At 41.7% G+C, this 24182-nt stretch overlaps 1 protein-coding gene across 8 annotated transcripts in view; it reads right to left on the reverse strand.

Annotated features, from left to right (window-relative positions):
* The window catches only part of LOC130275949 (mitogen-activated protein kinase 11-like), a 136025-nt gene that overhangs the window by 65452 nt on the left and 46391 nt on the right, over positions 1-24182 (reverse strand). For 3 of the 8 annotated variants that reach the window (XR_008844965.1, XR_008844966.1, XM_056524658.1), the window contains exons 1-2: positions 13943-14112; positions 10687-10920 (exon numbers count right to left, since the gene is read on the reverse strand). Coding sequence is in view for 6 of the 8 variants with exons in the window: in XM_056524658.1 (XP_056380633.1) it covers positions 10687-10805 (119 nt within the window). In the remaining 2 variants the exon portion in view is untranslated. Of the gene's footprint in view, positions 1-10686; positions 10921-11001; positions 11125-12413; positions 12435-12744; positions 12761-13942; positions 14113-24182 lie in introns of those variants that run through there. The other 5 variants (XM_056524659.1, XM_056524660.1, XM_056524662.1 and 2 more) reach the window with 4 other exon arrangements.

The raw sequence follows: 24182 nt of genomic DNA on the forward strand, positions 1-24182 counted from the left end.
TAACTTGGCTCATAATAATTCCCAATGCATTTATCTCCCTAAATACCAGATTTGCCAGCTGCTAACTCCGGTTAATTAGAGAACACAACGGAGGGAATGCTAATGTCTCTGCTATTGTGGGGATGGGGGGCGTTGGTATTGGTAGGGGTTCAATTTCAGGCATAGACATAAAAGTCTATCGGAGACTGATGTCCTGCAGCCATTCGTGTCAAGCAGTGTTACCTGGGGATAAAATGTCAGCTGCTTTGGATCATAGCTGCAGCTCAGTATTCATATTGTTCTGCTCATATAGTGGTATCTGGAGGTATACCCAGTATATGGTATAGCTATAGCTGTGCAAAGCTTGCAGTCACTGTGGGTGTTGGTGCTGGTTTTGATGTGGTTTGCATGTGGCTTTTCATGTGGTTTTCTTTTATGCTTCTATTGATTTCAGTTAGAACTTTTACATGGAACCACAATTTTAACCTTCCAACTGAATTTAATGAACACAGTTTATGATGCAGAAAGAACATGTAAAAAAGCACTCACACTTGACCGTGTAAAGCCCCTAAGGGTTTATTCACACGGCAGAATTTCCGCTTGTGGAATTCCTGCTCAAATTAAGGCCCATAGACTTCTGATTTTCCACTTGTGGAATTCCACAAGTGGAAATTCAGAAGTGTGAATGGGAGTGCGGAATCCCATAAAAGTCTATTGGCTTTAATTTGAGGTGGAATTCCGCAAGCGGAAATTCTGCCATGTGAATAATCCCTTAGGTTAGGTTCACACTACGGAATTTCCGCCTGCAATTCCGCTTTGAAATTGCAGGCAGAAATTCCGCTTACTAAAATGTACAGTGTAGTGAATGGGTTTCCGTTCACAAATTCACACTTCGGAATTTAGGAAGCGGAATTTGTGAACGGAAAATCCGCTTGAAAATTTCCGCCTGAAGAATGGCGTTGCTCATTCTTCAGGCGGAAATACTCACGGAACACATTGCAGTCTATTGGAGACAGCAGTGCCCACGTGGTCCTAGCGCCGACTGATTCAGTCGGAGCTGGCCGCACTCGGAATCTCCGGGCGGAAATTTTCTGCCCGGAGATTCGGCAGTGTGAATCTAGCCTAAGTCTTCTGGTCCCCCAGTACAAACACACACTATTCTTCTCACTCCCCCCTATCCCCAAGTCTTTTGTCATGCCTCTATTCCTTCACTTCCTGCCAGGGGACAAGGGGAAGGGTGTACTACATGACAGCCCTCAGGTTCACTCCAAGCCTCAAATTGAATGCTTGAAAGGCAAATTATTCAGCAATATAGAATTATGCATAGGTGGGAAAATGTGCCATTCAGAAGTCTGGATGAGAATGGGGCTGATAAATGGCTTAAAAGCATTGTGCTCCATGGCAATTCTTCCGAGACAAGAGGGGGTCGGTGTGGAGTCACAAACATCACATTCGGGTGATATCACTGCGCGCGCGCAATGTCAAACAGCTGCACAATGTTGCGGTAGCAACTAATTTACCCACCTCAACTTAGGTGACTGTCACGCCCAAAGCCTGATTATTGAATCCTTTTTGTGTATTGCATTTTATTGGGGGTCTGGCTGTTTGTTTGTATCTCCTTTGAAGTCAAAGGCCCTTTTGAAGCAGCAGGAGTTAAGGGCACTCTGGTCCCATCATATAATCAACCAGATAAGAGGGCCAGGAACAGAGATGCCCCCTGGTGGGATCAGAGGGGAGGGGGGAATGGAGTCCCTCCAAAAAGGCAGATATATAATACTTAACAATCAAAGAATAAATTGGCCAGCACTATTGATCCAAACTATTGTAAAAACCTGGCTTGCAGGTGCAAGCTGCTGGGCTAAATATACAGCAACAGGAGAATACAGCAGCACACTGCTAGCACAAAGATATAGATGAAACATGAGTATATAGATAAAACATGAGTATATAGATAGAACATGAAAAGCTATACAGCTGTAATGCAATAAATGAAGATATGAAGCTATGAAATTATGAGGTACTTAGCTTGCAAATTTGGCACCAATATCTTCATTTATTGCATTACAGCTGTATAGCTTTTCATGTTCTATCTATATACTCATGTTTCATCTATATCTTTGTGCTAGCAGTGTGCTGCTGTATTCTCCTGTTGCTGTAATACTTAACAATGCTAGACTCAGGGTATTCAAGGCTGGGCCCAAAGCTGACAAGAGCTCTCACCCACAAAGGACGGCTATACCATCATGCTGTAAGAACTTCATTTTTGTTTTCTGAACTTGTATTGCAAAACTTTTTTATATATTTTTAGACCTGTATGTCATTTGTTTGTTTATTTTTATATATATAGCACTGTGATACCTTTTATCAGATTAAATGTTTAATCAGCTCTGGTCTTTGATCTCTTAATATATGAGCTCACCTTTCTGAAGTAAGCTCTGGTGAAACACGTTTATCTAAGGGTTAATTTGGTGACTTGCTGGGACTAGTAGTGGATACCCAGAGGTCTGGCGGCTTTAACCCTTGCACCATCACACTCTCTCTAGCGTCTTGGCTGGACCGATAGGGTGTGATCGTGACAACTGGTGGCAGCGTCGGGATATATTTAGAGATTTTTAGTGCTTACTGGATTTTACCTGTAAGGAAATCTTAGCACTAAAAAGAAATTGCATACATCTTCTTGTGTGTAAATTCCAAAGACAGAGCTCAGTGCTGGTTTAAAAGACATACAAAAAGAGTGCAAGACAGTTCTGTCCTCTCCATCTCCCGTTTTACCTCCTCTGTCTCATCTCGGAAATATGGAGGCATATCGCAAGCAGTCCAAGCCTGCACTGGAGCTAATGTGCCAAGAAAAGGACATCCCTACTGCAGGAAAGAACAAGGAACAACTTATTGCTGATCTTGTGGAGTATGATGCCCGTGCAGAAGAGCTGAGTGACATGAGACAAAGTCCTACAGCTGGAACTGACATCCAAGGACTGATATCTCCTGGGGAATACAACATTACTCCCCATCAGGACAGTACTCCAAATGAGGCCTTGGACTCTTATATGCGGACTGCCTTACAACACCTTGGGAATGTGGATGCCAATATAAAACTCCAACTGCTTCTCCAGTACCAAACTGCAGAGAGGGAGGCCCAGGCACGAGCCGCAGAGAGAGAGGCCCAGGCACGAGCCGCAGAGAGAGAGGCGGCAGAGAGAGAGGCCCAGCGGAGGCTTGAACTGGAGGTTCTGAGGCTTAGAGTGGATGCTTAATCCGCACGGAGTGATGTGCAGGATCAAGGAGACCACAAACCCCGCTTGGAACATTTCCCCATTTTGGAGAAAGATTGGGATCTGAATGTGTTCCTGAGGGGATTTGAAAAGGTTTGCCGGCAGTTCCATCTACCTAAGGAACAGTGGGGACGATATCTAACCCCGCGGTTGCGAGAGAAAGCTCTGGATGTGTTTGCTTCTCTTTCCTCTGAGAGTGACCAGGACTAGGAGGCAATAAAATCTGCCCTGCTCAAAAGTTTTAATCTGACTCCAGAGACTTATCGGAAAAAGTTTCGGACTTTGCAACAAAGCGCCACAGAAAGCTGCACTCAACATGCAGGTTAGCTAAGGACTGCATTCAGGCAATAGACTGGTGGCCTACAAGTCACTACCTATGAGGCCCTGGAGTACTTGATGGTCCTGGATCAGTTTCTCCAAACACGGAGCTTTGAAGGCAGAGAGTGGATTTTGGAACGCAAGCCCAAGACAGCCATGGAAGCAGTAGAACTAGGAGATGACTTTGCCAACAACCAGGCGCCAGCAGCTTTAAAAAAAAAAAAAAAAGCATACATGGTATGTCATTCCTTAACAGTGCATCCTGCAGCACTTTGGCTGATTGTACTGCAAGTTCCAGCATGATCTGCTTGAGTCAGGAATGTGAACAGAGTTATCCTACTTTTAGGTGTTGTCCCACAATCAACACAATCAGGTGATCACTGGTCCCCCCCCCATACTCGCAATGATTGAAATGAAAATGGGGGTCTTGTGTCACTTGTTTGAATGGAATGGTGGTCAAGCATGAGCACTGCTGCTCTATGTAAAATCTAAGGGACTGATAGAACTGTGCACAGCTAACAGCTACCGTATATTCCTTTGTTGTGTAGACTTTGAATGGGGTGGCAGCGCACATGCTCCACCTGTAGATAAGTTTTGATTGTGGGACCAGGGGCATAGCTATACGGGGTGCAGAGATAGGAGTCGCACCCATGCCCTGGTGCCTAAGGGGGCCCCAAAGCAAATATGGCCCACAAGAGACCTGCATTATAATTGTCACATGGGGCAGATTTTGCATTGGGGCCCAGAAGCTACAAGTTACGCCTCTGTGTGAGACAATCCCTTTACTACAGCCGCAATTCTACTTTCCCTGTGTGGAACTGCTGCCATTGGTTTATCCTCAGTCCCATTTTTGTCCTGCATCCCCCTCCTGTCTTGCAATTACCCCACCAGAGCTTTTTGTCTATTGTAGCTTGATGTAGAAAACTTAGCAGTCAGTCTGGACAGAAGAGGGAGGAGTAATTAGTCTGCAGGCAGGACAGACACCATAACTGGCCTTTATGCATTATGGAGCTGAATCAGACACGCTGAACCAACACCCATGAATGTTGTAATGGTCAGCAGCCTATAAAACCATTTCCTCTTCTATAAGCCTTTTATTATAGGTGACTACTGAGAGCTACTGTCTTAACATTCCTGTATGATTACCACCTTTTGAGCATTGGACTGTATGGATAGCATATTTGTCTATGGGCAGTCTATAGGTCATCAACGCTTCCCTAGGACCACCCTGTGGGAGCCAGCAACATATTCCACATATGCCTTTACTTGATGTGAAAAGGACCTTTCATCAGTATTTATGCTTAGTTAGAGATACTATTTATGTTAACTGTTAGCAGTGTTATTCATTTACATTTACTAACATGTATACAGTATTATAAGATTATTTACAGTTTAGCAGTGGTTTTTACTTGCATAGTATATCTATTTATGAGTGCAGCATAGTGTCACTATATATATGTATTGCAGTTCAAAGGTATAACCAGCTCACCCCTTAGGCACCACTCGTCGCGTCCCGTAACCAGCCCGGACAATGCTGGCAGATAATGAACGAAAACAAGGAAATATCCAGCGCAGCGAAAGCTCAAATGACTTTTCCTGCATGCTGTATCGGAATAAATATTTCTGCATTTGAGCTTTCGCTGCGCTGGATATTTCCTTGTTTTCGTATATATATGTATGTAATATGACATCATATGAATAGTATGTCAGGATTTTTTCTGTGCCATATTATAAGAGTAATGTCTGCATTTTGCATTATATGTCTGTTTTAAAAATGCAGCTTAAAGGGGTTGTACAATGACGAAACCTGTTTTTAACTGTCTACTAAATGAACATATATTGGTAAAAAAAAAGTTATTTACTACCTTACTGTGTTTTTTAAGCTATCCTTCTGCTTTGATACAAACTGTCTTTAATTGACTCCACCCTATCTATTGTATATCATTTAACAGACATCCTGTTCCTGTGCACAGGACACTCTAGCTGGGAATTCAGCTAACTCTATCTCCCTCCCACTATCTGAGAGAGGTAACAGTCAAGAAAAGTGTAGTGGGAGGAAAATGGAGGTAACTGAATTCCCAGCTAGAGTGTCCTGTACACAGAAACAGGAAGTCCGTGACAGGATGAACACCAGACAGGATGTTGGGCTCATGCCAACAGAGCAGATAGTTTGTATCAAAAACAAAAGGGAAGCATGAAATACCACAGAAGGGAAGTCAAATAACTTATCAATATATGTTTATTTAAAAATATGTTTCATCGCTAAACAACCTTTTTAAACCTGACAAATCTTCCTTACAACCTATTTACGTGTACAGTATCAGGATGAGACCATGGGGGGACGGGGGAGGGGATGATCCAAAACTGTCTGATTGTTAAAAGTGTAAACCATCTATAGTTTGGCTTACTTTTGCTGCACAAAGCCATGCCCATTTACACTAGCTCATGTCCACTTGGCCACATGGGCCACAAGGGCCTTAAAATGTTTTTAAAACACATTGAACATATGGTGCAAGTCATGTAAGACTGCTTTGGGATGCAAATTGCGCCTGATTATTTCCACAATTTTCATTAGGTCTCCCACTAGTATTTGCAGCAGTATTATGCATATGCAGTACTGTATATAGCCGGATGTGTTAGCTGTGTAGTATATGGTGGTATTATTTATATGTACAATATATAGCTGCATTATTTGTTTATACACTATCTGACACTTCATGCAATTTTCTTGTTTGGTACAATTATTTGCACTTTATTCAGGCTCTGGCTCTATTATTGTGTTTATAGCAGTATAGGACACTATTATGGTGCTTGTAGCAGTGTAAGGGCACTATTATTATGTTTATAGCAGTGTAGGACACTATTATGGTGCTTGCAGCAGTGTAGGGCACTATTATTGTGTTTATAGCAGTGTAGGGCACTATTATTGTGTTTATAGCAGTGAAGGACACTATTATTGTGTTTATAGCAGTGTAGGGCACTATTATTGTGTTTATAGCAGTGTAGGACACTATTATTGTGTTTATAGCAGTGTAGGACACTATTATTTTGTTTATAGCAGTGTAGGACACTATTATGGTGCTTGTAGCAGTGTACGGCACTATTATTGTGTTTATAGCAGTGTAGGGCACTATTATTGTGTTTATAGCAGTGTCGGGCACTATTATTGTGTTTATAGCAGTGTAGGGCACTATTATTGTGTCTATAGCAGTGTAGGACACTATTATTGTGTTTATAGCAGTGTAGGACACTATTATTGTGTTTATAGCAGTGTAGGACACTATTATTGTGTTTATAGCAGTGTAGGACACTATTATTGTGTCTATAGCAGTGTAGGACACTATTATTGTGTTTATAGCAGTATAGGACACTATTATTGTGCTTTTAGCAGTGTAGGACACTATTATGGTGCTTGTAGCAGTGTAGGGCACTATTATTGTATTTATAGCAGTGTAGGGCACTATTATTGTGTTTATAGCAGTGTAGGGCACTATTATTGTGTTTATAGCAGTGTAGGGCACTATTATTGTGTTTATAGCAGTGTAGGACGCTATTATTGTGTTTATAGCAGTGTAGGACACTATTATTGTGTCTATAGCAGTGTAGGACACTATTATTGTGTTTATAGCAGTATAGGACACTATTATTGTGTTTTTACCAGTGTAGGACACTATTATTGTGTTTATAGCAGTATAGGACACTATTATTGTGTATATAGCAGTGTAGGACACTATTATTGTGTCTATAGCAGTGTAGGACACTATTATTGTGTTTATAGCAGTGTAGGACACTATTATTGTGTTTTTAGCAGTGTAGGGCACTATTATTGTGTTTATAGCAGTGTAGGACACTATTATTGTGTTTATAGCAGTGTAGGACAATATTATTGTGTTTATAGCAGTGTATGGCACTATTATTGTGTTTATAGCAGTATAGGACACTATTATTGTGTTTTTAGCAGTGTAGGGCACTATTATTGTGTTTATAGCAGTGTAGGACGCTATTATTGTGTTTATAACAGTGTAGGGCACTATTATTGTGTTTATAGCAGTGTAGGACACTATTATGGAGCTTGTAGCAGTGTAGGACACTATTATGGTGCTTGTTGCAGTGCAGGGCACTATTATTGTGTTTATAGCAGTGTAGGACACTATTATTGTGTTTATAGCAGTGTAGGGCACTATTATTGTGTTTATAGCAGTGTAGGACACTATTATTGTGTTTATAGCAGTGTAGGACACTATTATTGTGTTTTTAGCAGTGTAGGACACTATTATTGTGTTTTTAGCAGTGTAGGACACTATTATTGTGTTTATAGCAGTGTAGGACACTATTATTGTGTTTATAGCAGTGTAGGACACTATTTTTGTGTTTATAGCAGTGTAGGACACTATTATTGTGTTTATAGCAGTGTAGGACACTATTATTGTGTTTATAGCAGTGTAGGACACTATTATTGTGTTTATAGCAGTGTAGGACACTATTATTGTGTTTATAGCAGTGTAGGGCACTATTATTGTGTTTATAGCAGTGTAGGACACTATTATTGTGTTTATAGCAGTGTAGGACACTATTATTGTGTTTATAGCAGTGTAGGACACTATTATTGTGTTTATAGCAGTGTAGGACACTATTATTGTGTTTATAGCAGTGTAGGGCACTATTATTGTGTTTATAGCAGTGTAGGACACTATTATTGTGTTTATAGCAGTGTAGGACACTATTATTGTGTTTATAGCAGTGTAGGACACTATTATTGTGTTTTTAGCAGTGTAGGACACTATTATTGTGTTTATAGCAGTGTAGGACACTATTATTGTGTTTATAGCAGTGTAGGACACTATTATTGTGTTTATAGCAGTGTAGGACACTATTATTGTGTTTATAGCAGTGTAGAACACTATTATTGTGTTTATAGCAGTGTAGGGCACTATTATTGTGTTTATAGCAGTGTAGGACACTATTATTGTGTTTATAGCAGTGTAGGACACTATTATTGTGTTTATAGCAGTGTAGGACACTATTATTGTGTTTATAGCAGTGTAGGACACGATTATTGTGTTTTATAGCAGTGTAGGACACTATTATTGTGTTTTATAGCAGTGTAGGACACTATTATTGTGTTTATAGCAGTGTAGGACACTATTATTGTATTTATAGCAGTGTAGGACACTATTATTGTGTTTATAGCAGTGTAGGACACTATTATGGTGCTTGTAGCAGTGTAGGACACTATTATTGTGTTTATAGCAGTGTAGGACACTATTATTGTGTCTATAGCAGTTTAGGGCACTATTATGGTGCTTGTAGCAGTGTAGGACACTATCATGGTGCTTGTAGCAGTGTAGGGCACTATTATTGTGTTTATAGCAGTGTAGGACACTATTATGGTGCTTGTAGCAGTGTAGGACACTATTATTGTGTTTATAGTAGTGTAGGACACTATTATTGTGTTTATAGCAGTGTAGGACACTATTATTGTGTTTATAGCAGTGTAGGACACTATTATTGTGTTTATAGCAGTGTAGGACACTATTATCTCCAGCAGATCCACATTCTTTTGCATTCTTTGTCCTGCTCATATATATATTCCATAACAGTTAATCAGACAATTCCTATGTCCAAGCTGTGACCGGTGTATACATTATACCTATTGCATTCTGCTCTCATGTAACAAATCTGTGATATTTAATTATTTAATATTTCCTTATTTGTTAAATATCTGAGCAACATAAAGGAAAGCTGTGCTTTAGGAAATGTCCAGAACTCTCCGAGGTAGGTCAATAATAAGTCAAAACTGACTCTAAATATGTATTGTTTTTTGTATACATGGAAGTTGTCCCCATCCCTTTGAATGAATTCCTCTGGTGTGCCCAATGTCTGGCCCTACATCTAGTTCATGAATGTATTGCCAGAGCTAGAGTGAAGAGCGGTGCTTGTATATGCAGAGCAGTTAGGGTGGTCACCTGGCTGGTATTTTACCGGAACAGCCGGTATTTTGACCACTCTGACGGTAATTATTTCATTAAAAACACCAGCCATGCAATGGCCGGTATTTATCCAACCAATCCTCCAACTCCTGGAGTGTTGCACCATGTACTATACCAGTGTTTCCCAACCAGAGCGCCTCCAGCTGTTGCAAAACTACAACTCCCAGCATGCCCGGACAGCCAACGGCTGTCCGGGCATGCTGGGAGTTGTAGTTTTGCAACAACTGGAGGCACTCCTGGTTGGGAAACACTGACCTATACTATATACGGTACTACTATATAGTTGTGGTTTTCGTTTGGGACAGCTGCTGAGCCACAGGCTGTATCAGGGCATTCTGGGAGTTGTAGTTAGTAACTAACTCCCGAGTAAAAAATAAAATAAAAAAGCGATCAAAAAAAGTCACATTCAAACAATTATGGTACAGATCGGGGCGCAAAAAATAAGCCCTCATACAGGCCCATATAAGGGAAAATAAAAAAAAAAGTTATAGGGGTCCGAATAGGATAAAATTTCTCCCGCATATGTGTATGCTGTGTTGTCACACACATATAACTAATTATGCAAATTAGCATGGCCGGTATTTTTTTTACTTTTATTTTTAAAGAAAGGTGGCAACACGAAGAGTAGTATATGGAATAGAAAGTAAGATAGATAGGTAACGAGTCTAGGTCAGTGGTCTCCAAACTATGGATCTCCAGATGTTGTTAAACTACAACTACTAGCATGGAGCTCCACAGTTTGGAGACCACTGATCTCGGTCATGCATTCACAGTCATTTTGCGCAACCACACGAATAATTGTGTCAATAGTTGTGTATATGTTACACTAAGGCAGTGTTTCCCTACCAGGGTGCCTCCAGGTTTTGCAAAACTACAACTCCCAGCATGCCTGGACAGCCAAAGGCTGTCCAGGCATGTTGGGAGTTGTAGTTTTGCAACATCTGGAGGCACCCTGGTTGGGAAACACTGCATTAAGGTGTGCTCTACATCAGGATAGAGTAGTATTACCTCTATGTGGTGCATTTTACAGGCCTTTCTCAATCTGTGCCTGTCCATTGCATGTCAGTGCCAGAAGACATGTCTTAAGTTTCAGATAAATCCTTAAGATATTTATGCGCAGAACTCACCAGACTGTTCCGTACGCCCCAGTGCCAACGGCTCTCAGCTCCTTGTATCGCTCGGGAACCTCCCATTTGGTCTTATTAATCTCTTGATAGTAGAAGCCTTTTCTGGGTGCAGCTTCCATGGTGCCTTGGATTCAGTGAGTAGATATTTGCTTCACTCAGTCAGGCGAATATTATCTCTTCCCTCAGGTGGGGCCCCTCCTCCGCCAGGTATGTAAACAAGACATGTTCCTCGCTCTGTAAAAAAAAAGGTGACGTAGGTTTCCCTCACATGAGGACACTACAAGGATTCCAGGAGAGTATAGGACATGTCCTCACCTGTCACTGACCAGGACAAAACCTTACTATGGTGTCAGATGGGTGCAGGGATGAGCTCATTGGGGGATATTTATCATTGGCTTTACACCACTTCAATGTTCTAAATATCCCTGCAAATTTTGCGCAATTTTCGGTAGAACATCTTTCAAAGTTCTCTACTGTCTGGTGCACCATACACCACTTTTTGCAGTGGAGCTGTATTTAATATTTGCGCAAAATACATTTAGAATGTTTTTTTTTTTTTTTTTTTTGCGCAAACCTACACCACCTTTAGGACACGTACAAAAGTGTCAGATGGCAGAGCACAAAGCTTAAAGGGGTATTCCACTGGAAAACATTTTCTTTTAAATCAACTGGTGCCAAAAAGTTAAATAGATTTGTTAATTACTTCTATTAAAAAATCTTAATCCTTCCAGTACTTATCAGCTGCTGTATACCACAGAGGAAGTTGATATCTTTTTAAATTTCCTTTCTGTCTGACCACAGTGCTCTCTGCTGACACCTCTGTCCGTCCCAGGAACTGTCCAAAGTAGGAGAAAACCCCCATAGCAAACCTATGGACAATTCCTGACATGGACAGAGGTGTCAGCAGAGAGCACTGTGTTCAGAAAAGAACTATACAACTTCCTCTGAAGTATACAGCAGCTGATAAGTACTGGAAGGATTAAGATTTTTTTTATATAAGTAATGTTATGTTTTCCAGTGGAGTACCCCTTTAAAGAGGTACTCTCCTGGAAAACATTTTTTTTTAAATTAACTGATGCCAGAAAGTTAAACAGATTTGTAAATTACTTCTATTTAAAAATCTTAATCCTTACAGTATTTATCAGCTGCTGCGTTCTTTTCGTTTTGAATTTCCTTTCTGTCTGACCACAGTGCTCTCTGCTGACACCTCTGTCCATTTTAGGAACTGTCTGTAGCAGGATAGGTTTGCTATGGGGATTTGCTCCTGCTCCGGACAGTTCCTGACATGGACAGAGGTGTCAGACAGAAAGGAAATTCAAAAAGAAAAGAACTTCCTCTGGAACATACAGCAGCTGGTAAGTACTGAAAGGGTTAAGATTTTAAAAGAAAAGTCATTTACAAATCTGTGTAACTTTCTGGCACCAGTTGATTTAAAAAAAATGTTTTTTCCAGTGGAGTACCCCTTTAAACCAATCTCTGCAGTTTACTGGTTTCTATAATTAAGCAAAATTTATCAAGTTCTGTGCACCTTTTTCGTAAATTTTGAGCAACTGTGCAAACAATACACCAAGCAAACAGGGGTAAAATCTTTACTACCTTACACCAACATTGATAAATGTCCCCCATTGAATATAATGGAAATATATTTTGCTTATTCTTTTAATCGATAGATCAACACAAGAGTCGGATGGGCACGGCAAACACCTATAAACTGAGATAGATAATACCTAGGTGTAATAGAAAGCCCAAGCATGTGTATCGATATCTTATGCAAGAAGAAAAATGTCTGCACTCACCAATAGACTTTAAAAGGAATTTGGACTTTATTAAGAGTAGTAGCAATGTCCATAGAAAATCCCAAAAATACACCCAGGTGAGTAGGGAGGGGGAGCAGCTAGCGGCTCTGCGGCCGAAGTGTTAAGGAACTACAGCACCGTTTCTCGTCTGTGACGCTTCTTCCGGTTCCGAACTGGAGGAAGCGTCACAGACGGAAAGCGGTGCTGTAGTTCCTTAACACTTCGGCCGCAGAGCCGCTAGCTGCTCCCCCTCCCTGCTCACCTGGGTGTATTTTTTGGATTTTCTATGGACATTGCTACTACGCTTAATAAAGTCCGAATTCCTTTTAAAGTCTATTGGTGAGTGCAGACATTTTTCTTCTTGCATAAGATATTCTTTTAATCGGTTGAGTACCTAGGTGACAACCAATTTTTCGTGCTGGAAATTAGGATTGCAACCCAGCTTTCTTGTCTTGAATGGACAAGTAATATTCCAGGTATTCCAGGCATAGCTAAGCAGATCTGTCATTTGGGATTATAGAAACACTGGGTGACAAAGTTGACAGGAGTTGGGATGGCAGCTTTATAGATAGTCACTTAGCTTCTCCAAAAATACATAGTGCTATGAAATTAGTTTAGTGGCATGTCATAGTAGTAGGCTGACCTTAGGTCCCATTTCGAACGGGACCATCCTGTTTCCCCCCTTTTTTTTTTTTTTTTTTTTATTCAAGACTGGCCTGTCTTTTTGTTAAAAATGTCGATTTTGTGTTTTGTTTTTTTTTAATTCAAGACTGTCCGGTCTTTTTGTGAAAAATGTCGATTTTGTGTATTTTTTTTTATTCGAGACTGGCTGGTCTTTTAGTAAAAGATGTTGATTTTGTTCCTTTTTTTTTTTTTTTAACAAAACAGGACAAAATTGACATTTTCATCTAGATCGTCTTCTCTCCAGCTACCCATAGTATGAAAAAGGTGTTCTCCCAACCCTGTTATGAGATTCTGCCAAAACTCCGTGTTTTGTATCGTTCCAGGGCAGATTTTATGTAATTGTCAATAATGAAATAATTCACAGAACTTATGGGTAAAGGCTAAGGTGGTTTCAACAAATGCTGGGGATGTGTTTTATGTACCGTATTGACAGGCTTTGCTGTCTGTTTATATAATCAATAGTCATAAAGTCTCTCCAGCTCCATAAGCAGTCGCTTGACCTTGGCTTGTAATACATTATAACACAAAAAAAATAATAAAACACCAATAGAAACTACTGGGGAAGGACTAGTACTACGTATTGATACAAGACACCATCACTACTATTAAGGAGATATCATATGGAGTCCAGCTGGGTGGGGGCAGTAGGGGGCTTATAAAATTTCAAAGAAAAAGATAAAATCCCATCTATGTTTTTTGTTTTGTTTTACCACAGCCTTTTGTAATGAAAGCAGCACTCTCATCTCTACCATCAGCTGCCCTGCTCACCCTCTTACCAGGCTACTTAGTTTCTCTGATAAAACGCCAGTTCCGGACCCCCGCTGTGCGACTAATCGATTTACACAGCGATTGCTGTATGGAATGGAAATCTATTTCTCTGTAAAACTCTATGGGGGAGATTTATCAAAACCTGTGCAGAGGAAAATTTGCCCAGTTGCCCATAGCAACCAATCAGATCACTTCTTTCATTTTTAACAAGGCCTCTGCAAAATGAAAGAAGCGATCTGATTGGTTGCTATGGGTAACTGAGCAACTTTTTCTTTGCATACGTTTTGATAAATCTCCCCCTATGTGAATCGTCTAGTCACTTTGTAGGGCAATGGTCTCCAACCTGCGGACCTCCAGATGTTGCAAAACTACAACTCCCAGCATGCCCGGACAGCCTTTGGCTGTCCGGGCATGCTGGGAGTTGTAGTTTTGCAACATCTGGAGGTCCGCAGGTTGGAGACCACTGCTGTAGGGCAATGGGAACTGGATCCAGTGTCTGCGGGGCAAATGAAGCCGCACCAATATAACCTCATGGTTATAATGTCGGCAGTGAGAACATAGGGAGAGATTTATCATGGCTTGTGTAGAGGAAGAGTGGGACAGTTGCCCATAGCAACCAATCAGATCCCTTCAGATTTCCCAGGGGCCTTTTTAGAAATGAAAGAAGCGATCTGATTGGTTGCTATGGGCAACTGCCCCACTCTGCCTCTACACAAGCTTTGATAAATCTCACCCATAGTTTTCTCCAGAGTGACCCTTTAACCCTTTTGACACAGATAATTTTTTTTTCATCCACTTTTTCCAAGAGCCCTAACCATTTTATCTCTTCAACATAAATAACCCCATAAAACCAACATGTTTCTGGTGTTACTGCTCCCTTATCATCAGCCATGATTTAGGGTAAAGTGGCACCAAAAACATGTTGGTTTACTATTTTTTTGTAACTTGCCTGTAACCTTTTCTTACGTACACTGGATCAAATCATGTTTCCCCTTTTATTTTGCCATATTAAGAAACATAAAATATTTGTGTAGTGGAAAAGAAATGAATGCAGTTGCAGCTTTTTATTTTATTTAAAAAGTCACCAAAATACTAAATACAAATATGCAGGAATAGAGGAGAGAGGGCCGACAGCTATTTATGGGGGCAGTATAGGGGCTTGCAACTATATATGGGAGCTTTTGGGCTCCCAATTACCGTGTTAGTGGTTTCAGGTACCAGGGCCAGGTGTGACTTCTTCTACTTAGGCTCGGTTCACACTACGGAATTTCCGCCTGCACTTCCGCTTTGAAATTCTGCTTGCTAAAATGCATTATGCTAGTGAATGGGTTTTCTGTTCACCAATTCACACTTTTGAATTTTGGAAGTGGAATTTGTGAACGGAAAATCCACTTTAAAATTTCCCCCTGAAGAATGGCGCTGTTCATTCTTCATGCGGAAATACTCGCTGAACACATTGCAGTCTATTGGGGACTGCAATGTCTGCACGGTCCTATCGCAAACTGATTCAGTTTGCAGTGTGAACCTAGCCTTAGCCATGCACCCTTCCCTTTCCCCAGGAGGTTTTTAAACCGATAGTTGATCCTGAATATCACCCTGTCAGAGCCATATGACCAGCAGAGGTGAGCAGACTGATCGTGTTAGGGTCCTATTTGAAGTAAGGCCACCTCCGTGTTGTGGATGGGGGCAAGTTTTGATAAAAAAAATGCGCTAAGAGCCTAAATTTTTTGACCAAGTGTGCTGCTATTTGTATACATAGTATGAAAAAGGGGTTCTCCTCAGTGCATTAGATGACAGGGGGTGCCTGCGTCAGGACCCCCTCGATCAGACATCTTATTCCCTATCCTTTGGATAGGGGAAAAGATGTCTAGAGGCAGAGTACCCCTTTAAGTTTAAAGGACATCTGCAGCGTTACAAACACTTATCCCCTATCCTCAAGATAGGGGATAAGTGTTTGATCGCGGGGGGTCTGAATGCTGGGGCCCCCGGCGATCTCCTGTACGGTGCAGGGGGCGTGCCAGCCGCAGCATGACGTTGCGGCCGGCACGCCTCCTCCATACATCTCTATGGGAGAGGCGGGGAGGCAGCATTCGTGCCTCCCCGCATCCCCCATAGAACTGTATGGGGACGGGGAGGAGATGGGGAGGAGACTCTAGGTCGACGCTACGCGCCTTAGCGCTCACCATGAGCGCTTATGGCGGCGCCCCGTTAGGGAGATCAGGGGGGGTCCCAGCGGTCGGACCCCCCGCGATCAAACACTTATCCCCTATCCTGTGGATAGGGGATAAGTGTAATGCCACTGCAGTTGTCCTTTAATATGAATTTTTCATCTTAAACTTGGTGGTGGTATGGGTTGGGCTCTGACCTATTTATTGCTACATTATTGCTACAATAAAAGAGGATTCTCAGTTTCTTACCAAGAGCTAAAGCTGGGAATTGTTGTATATAGGCAACTGTAACAAACTTCTGATGTGTCACATGTCACGTCAGAAGTTTTGATTGTGGGTACAGATGGGATCACTTAAATAATTGGGCGAAAGCTGAGCCATGTGCCCCTTCATATACTTTTGGTCTCAAGATATGATGGTTTTAACATACTGGCCCTGATTTAAGAATGTTGTGTAGGTTTTAATTCCCTACAATTTATTTTCCACGGTATTTACTAAGGTTTCCCTATATTTTGCACTTTTCCCTACACTTTGCTTTTTTTACACATGCTCTGATCTGTAGGGTTTTCCTCAGCTGAAATCCACCATATTTTTTTTACACATGCTCTGATCTGTAGGGTTTTCCTCCGCTCAAATCCACCACATTTTCTGTGGAAACCTTAGTAAATATCTAGTTTTTTTGTGAAAATGTTGAGGACACACCCCAGGTCAGGTTTTTTCTATTTCTGGTGCAATGAGATAGAATCTGGCGCACAACCCGACAAAACATGTAAATCAGGGGCACTATGTTGGAGCCACTAAATATTGTAGTTTAGGCGACCACTGCATTTCTACCTTCTATATTACTTTTCTGCCATTTTTAACATCACACTTTGTTAACAAAGATTCAAAATATTCTTGTATTAATTTACATGAATTCTTATACATATTCTTGTATTCATGTACACCTGCTCTTACAGCTGTGTTTTATTAGGCTATGTTCACACGGTGGAATATCCACACAAAAAATTTCCATGCGGATATTCCACCAACAGCTAGGACCACTCGAAAATGTGCCGTCTCATAGACGGTAATGCATTTCCTTGAAGAATCCGCAGAAAGAATAGACATGTCTGTTCTTTCTGCGGATGCCCGAATTCCCGGCATGAAATTTCTGCCATGTGCACGGTGCAGCAGAATCCCACTGAAATCAATGGGACTCTGCTGCTGCAGAATGTCGGTGCGGAATTCCAAACAGTAATTCTGCCGTGTGAACATAGCCTTACAGTGTATCAATCTATGCTTGGTTGAAACATAGCCACAGCACAAAGATATCCTAAAATATGGCAAGTCATGGGGAATATATCAATGCTTACTCCAGAAAGCTGGCATAAAAAGTTGCATTTTTTTAAACAAATGTGCAAATTTTTAACTCCAGAACACTGGCATGCAAGTCTTTATTAAGAAAACCCCTCATTGCATTGCAGGAGCTAAGATGTTATAGATGTTTATCTCAATAGATTTGTCTTTTTTTTTTGTGGGATTTAAGTTTAGACTCCTTTGGATACAGTGGAGGCATCCATGGCTTTCCTAGACAGTTAAACAGCATAATGGCTCTTTGAAGGATATTAAAGGGGTTGTCCAGGATTAGAAAAACAGAGCTGATTTCTTCCAAAAATAGCGCCTCTCTTGTCCTCATGTTTGTGCTGGAATTGCAGCTAAGTTCCATTAAAGTAAATGAAGCCAAGTTGTAATACCACTCACATCCTGGGCTCTGATTTTCTATTCCTGGATAACCCCTTTAAAAGTTTTTTTAAATATATATATCAACTGGCTCCAGAAAGTTAAACAGATTTGTAAATGACTTCTATTTAAAAATATTCATCCTTTCAGTACTTATGAGCTTCCGAAGTTGAGTTGTTCTTTTCTAAGTCCTCTCTGATGACACCTGTCTCAGGAACAGCCCAGTTTAGAAGCAAATCCCCATAGCAAACCTCTTCTACTCTGTGCAGTTCCCGAGACAAGCAGAGATGTCAGCAGAGAGCACTGTTGCCGGACAGAAAACAACAACTCTACTTCAGCAGCTGATAATTATTGAAAGGATTAACATTTTTTAATAGAAGTCATTTAAAAGTCTGTTTAACTTTCTGGAGCCAGTTTGTTCCTGGAATACCCCTTTAAAGGGGTACTCCGCTGCTCAGCGTTTGGAACAAACTGTTCCGAATGCTGGAGTCGGCGCCGGGAGCTTGTGATGTCATAGCCCCGACCCCTCATAGCATCACGCCCCACCCCCTCAATGCAAGTCTATGGGAGGGGGCGTGACGGCTGTCACGCCCCCTCCTATAGACTTGCATTGAGGGGGCAGGGCGTGACATCATGAGGGGCGGCTCCAGCGTTCTGAACAGTTTGTTCCAAACGCTGAGCAGTGGAATACCCCTTTAACTCCATCTGGAGTTGTCTTTTGTTATCTTGTGTATGATAAGTGGAAAAATCCTTTAAAAAAAAATATGTCAACTGTTTCCTGTGTCAGCCAGCAAAATTGTGTATGCTGCCCTTGAGTATAATACAAACTATAACTCAGGTATATACTACTGTATTTTATTTCCAAGTGAAACATATTTTTACATGTCCACCAGGTGGCAGCAACTCATTTCTCTTGATTGAAACTCTTCACATTGAACCCAATCATTCGGCAACTATCTCCATAAACTTCTAATGGTTTTCTTTAATGATTTTCTTTTTAATGTTCATCCGGTGCAGTCATGTCACATTTACGGTCGAAAATTCAAGGACAGGAGCATATTAAACTGTAACCGGTAGAACCTGAGGAAAAGTCTGCGTCAGGACAAGCCTCGGGAGATCAGAGTGTTGCAGCGAGTGGCTGTAGCATTCATAGGGCAGGAGGTTAAATTAGAAGCCAGAAGAAATAATATATATTCTATAAACCCAGCAGGAGCCTGATGTCTGTGGTTTCCTGATAGGGAAAAGGAGGATTATATGAAAGGACGCAAGAAGAGAGGGAAGGCGGCTGTGCAAACCGCAAGAGGCAAGATTGAGGACATGAAAGAATTAATACACCAGCTCCCAAGTTAACAGTACAAAGCGCGGTCAGATGGGAACCATTGCATTATTGGCAATGTTGGCCTTTTCCATATTAGCAGTGTCCTTAGGAAAACGTATTTACCTATAATGACAGATCCACCATTGCAAAGATATGCACAAGAAGCCAAACATTTTATTAGCAAAGATAGAATTACTTGTTTTATCCACTAAGGGGCACTGTGCAAAGAAATCTTTTGAATCTCTTTTTTTTTTTTTTCTTTTCTTCCTCATAGTTGCAGGCTTTAAATGGGCACTCTCGTTAAAACAAATTTTTGCCGTTGCACTCCTTATGGTCAATAAAAAAAATATTTCTAATGTACTCTTTGTTTAGAAAAAAAAAAGAAGTTTTCTATGTTTTATTTGTGTTTAAAAAAGCTGCCACTAGGTGTCTCCCTACTTGTCCAGAGCACATTTCCCCCCTATCTCTTGCACAGGCTTTGGACTCCTGCTGGCCTGACAGAAGTCTAAATATAGGAGATTCAGTCTGGAGTGCTGAGGGGGGTGTGTGCAGGTTTAGCCAATCATAGCTCATCTCATACAGTTTACTGCTCTGGGCTGTGTGTAGCAGATTAGGGAGGAAGTTCTCCCCTGTATGGCTTCAGATGATGTCACACCTGCTGGGGAACGCCCCTTCCCAGTCTGTGAATCTGACTGAGCAGAAAATACAGAGCAATATCAAGGTAGAAAACTAACAAATAATAAAAAATAAAGGCAGGGGGTGGTTTATCATGATGGGAGGATTATAAAATTTAACAAGATCATGAGAGTTACTCTTTAAGGCAGCCATTGCTAACCGGGGTACTGTGGTGGGGGGCCACAGCTGATTGGTAAGTAAGATGTTGACTTGATGCGCTACGACCCCTGTGACGTACCACCGCTATGGGGGTCTTAGGATGTGAGGTCTCTATACCACGGGAACATCCCTACGGCCCTAGAGGCCAGGAACGTATATTACTGTAATCTCTATAGTTATATAGTTAGAGCAGTGTTTCCTAACCAGGGTGCCTCCAGGTATTGCAAAACTACAACTCCCAGAATGCCTGGACAGCCAAAGGCTGTCCAGGCATGCTGGGAGTTGTAGTTTTGCAACATCTGGAGGCACCCTGGTTGGGAATCACTGAGTTAGAGAGTGCTAGACAGATAAAGGTATTGTGCATTGCTTCTTTTTAGACCTTTTTTTTTTTCATAGTAAGTAAAAAAAAATAATTCTGAGAGGTGCCCTGATCTGAAAAATGTTGTGAAACACTGCTATACGGGAAGTAAATGTAATAAAAGTTGGTGTCCGGAAGTACTGTATGTCACTCATGTATAATGGTCAGAATCTCTCCACATGGTGCTATGAAAAACATATCTATATATACTTTTTTATTGACACCCCTCACTAATCCCCAGCCATTGCCATTTGGGTCCCTGTTGACCTTCACTTCCTGGACCCATTTCAACACACAGGCAATGCCCCTTAGCCAGTAGTGTTGGGTGCGAATATTCGCATTTCAAATTTTTATAGCAAATTCGCGAATATTGCAAATATATTCGCTAAATATTCGAAATTCAGAATATTCGCTTTTTTCTCTCATATTCGCATATTCCTTCTTTTCACTTGTGGGCCAATTAGAATGATGCAAATACACTTGTCAGAGGTTATCAACAACATCCATAGCAACCAATAGTAAAGTTGCCCCCCCTCACTGTTTTCTTCCTCGAATATTCACATATGTGAATATGCGAATATAACAAATACACGAAATTTGCGAATATAGGATGAATTTTCGTCTATATATTCGCGAAATATCGCGAATTCGAATATGGGCAATACCGCTCATCACTATTAGCCAGTAACATGCCACAACGTCACCCACCTCAGCCAGTAATTGGATTGAGCTGACATTTTATTGGGATAAGCAGGGACCCGTGATAGCACCAAGGGATCAGTGAGTTGGACATTTTTTTTTTTTTTAACATAACCGGTCTAGCAAAAGTATTTTTCCTGCCAGCCAATCCCCTTAGCCCCCTATGAAAAATGATCAGATTTGCCTGGATTGCAAATGTCACAGATCTATGAGAGAAAGAATTGTGGCATTCTGTACAGCAGTGGTCTCCAACTGTGGCCCCATAGACTTGCAAAACTACAACTACCAGCATGCCCGGACGGCCAACGGCTGTCCGGGCATGCTGGGAGTTGTAGTTTTGCGACAGCTGGAGGGTGACAATTTGGAGATCACTGCTGTATCAACAAGAAAAAGGTGGCAAAGGCCAAGGTCCATAAGCTTCATGTTATGCTTCACTATTCTCTTCAGGTTTTGGAGAGCGCTAGGTACCCTTATAGACCATGTTCACACGGCGTAATTTGTGCGGAATGTCCGCAAGGAAAACAGTGCAGCAGAATCTCAATGAAATCAATGGAACTCTGCTGTAGCGGAATGTCCAGGTGGAATATTCCTGCGGAATTCCGCAGTGTGAATAGGCACCACAATGGCTTCAAATCTGGCTGACACCCAGTTCTAATCGTTTCAGTCAAACAGGGACTTTACTCTAGCGAATGACTTCATCTTTTAACAAGTTAGGATTTAGACCTACACGTTCTCAGTCATTCTGCTGTGTCCAAGGCAACCTTTCATGACACTGCGTAAGACAAAAGGATACGTCCACAAGATATTTCAAAGGAGATAATGAAGCTGCTCTCCTTGCCATTATGTTACTCTAAAAGAGGTCATGGCGGAAGGATCCTGCTCCTTGTTCTTCACCGTAAAGGAATGTGACATTCACCTAATTCCAGCTGCCCCCTGACTGTTCCTTTAACTAACAATGATAATCTAAGATCCTGACACTAGATGTAGGAAGTGAGCTACATAGCTGAGGATTTAGGACACGGCCAAAACAGGCATCTTTGAATGTCCAGGAAACTTCCAGAAGAAGTAGAGCTCTGCGGGCATCCCGGAACAGCGGGCAAATCTTCCAGGTGTTGTGTATACTCGCTGGAATATACTCACATGCAAAAGTTGGCAGGCATGGTTTATCCTATAAGGACGCAAAGAAAAGAAACGACTGAGAAAAGAAATGAAGAAAAGAGCTGGGAAGAGGGACATTGGAAACAAAAAAATGAGGGGGGTGTTGAGGAACTCGGAGCAACCCTTAGATGGTCAGCATTACCCCAGTTGTTGAAATGTAGAACCAGCACTGAGGTCTGCCTTGTTGTTCATGTGATATCCAAAGAAGATCGTAGTATCACAACGTGGTGTCCTGGAGCATAACACCCATGACTGCCTATTCTGTCGGGTGGATGTCATGATATGGTGCCACTTCTGCCACCCAAACCTGTGTATTAATGTATTTTGTCATGAAAAATGCTTTAATGATGTTTCTCACTTTTTGGTTCTATTGTACCTTTGATGATATGTAAAGGGTTAACTGCATTTCTTTGTAAGGATGAGTTAAGAAACCACAGGGGCAGTTACAGCAAATTTGGACCCTCTAGTCCTTTCTCCACCCTAATCTAACCGGAAAGAAAGGAGTTTAAGCCAGTAACTACAGAGTAGTGTTGTGTTAGTCAGTGAAGAGAGAAGACCTCTCCTGTGTTACCTATCCCAAACCTCATGGGAGCAGGCCTAAAGTCCATTTGCTAATTATTGGTTCCAGAGCAACTACACACTCTTCACATGGATCCCACCGACCGGTTCTCCAGCCCAGTCGTCCCAGAAGTCTCAGTCTATGCATTGGGGACAATAGATATTGTCTGACAGGCCCCATAGTGAAGTAAGGCTTTTGTCACACTGATGTTTGTGCCTGTCAGAGTACCTGCCTTTAGAAGATAGCGGGAGAAAAATTTGTGCTTGCAACGTCTTTTTCTCCCACTATCTTCCGGCGGAATAACGGGAGTCATAACAGATGTTAAAGGAATCCCATTGAAGTGAAAGGGATCCTCTTTGGCCGTTATGACTCCTGTTAGGCTTTGTTACAATAACGGGTGTTAATGGCACAAAAAGTGGGGTGAAAAAGAGCCTTTTAACGTACGCTTGTAACGGAGCCTTACACACAGTGTAAAAGAAGCCTAAAGAATAAAGGTGTGAAGGACTGTTGAGACCCAATTAGCTCCTAGCAGGCTATAACTACCCCTCCCCCTTACTACAATAATTAATTAAATAATAACTGACACAACAACAATTCAACTTTTCCGTGGGTGGGAATCGGCCACAGCTTTATTTATAAAATTACTTATATAAATAACAATTTAACTGTAACAAAGACACCGATTGGCTTCTTACCAACCCGAGAGGTGCTGCCACACCGTCCTGTGTGGAGGTCTACCCCGGGTTGACCCCGCTTTCACCGTCTTCTTACCGCCAAGCTGTGACTTACAATAAACAGAGATACAAAAAGGGAGGGAGGGAGGGAAAAACTCCGGGTCCTGGGCAGATTGAGGGGGGAAGGGAGGCACCACAGCTATAAATACCCAGGGGAGGGCCCCTGAAAGCCCGGGAAACTATTAAACCCCTGATTGGTGCACTCCTTCCCCCCTACCCATGGGACATACCACTGTAGCCACTGGCAAGTTTTACAGGCGGGGGAGGGGGCTAAAAAACCTTGCCTGTACATTTCTTAACCCCTTAACTGCTCACCAGTCAGGGGGCAAGCTAGTTATGCACAGCTTGCCCCTCCAGACTGTTGAGACCCAATTAGCTCCTAGCAGGCTATAACTACCCCTCCCCCTTACTACAATAATTAATTAAATAATAACTGACACAACAACAATTCAACTTTTCCGTGGGTGGGAATCGGCCACAGCTTTATTTATAAAATTACTTATATAAATAACAATTTAACTGTAACAAAGACACCGATTGGCTTCTTACCAACCCGAGAGGTGCTGCCACACCGTCCTGTGTGGAGGTCTACCCCATGTTGACCCCGCTTTCACCGTCTTCTTACCGCCACGGAGGAGACCAGTTAGCCCTACACTGGACTCCGACCCCCACCCGAGAGATACTGGATAGCCAACACC

This window comes from Hyla sarda, chromosome 6 (assembly GCF_029499605.1).
Source record: "Hyla sarda isolate aHylSar1 chromosome 6, aHylSar1.hap1, whole genome shotgun sequence".
NCBI lineage: Eukaryota > Metazoa > Chordata > Amphibia > Anura > Hylidae > Hyla > Hyla sarda.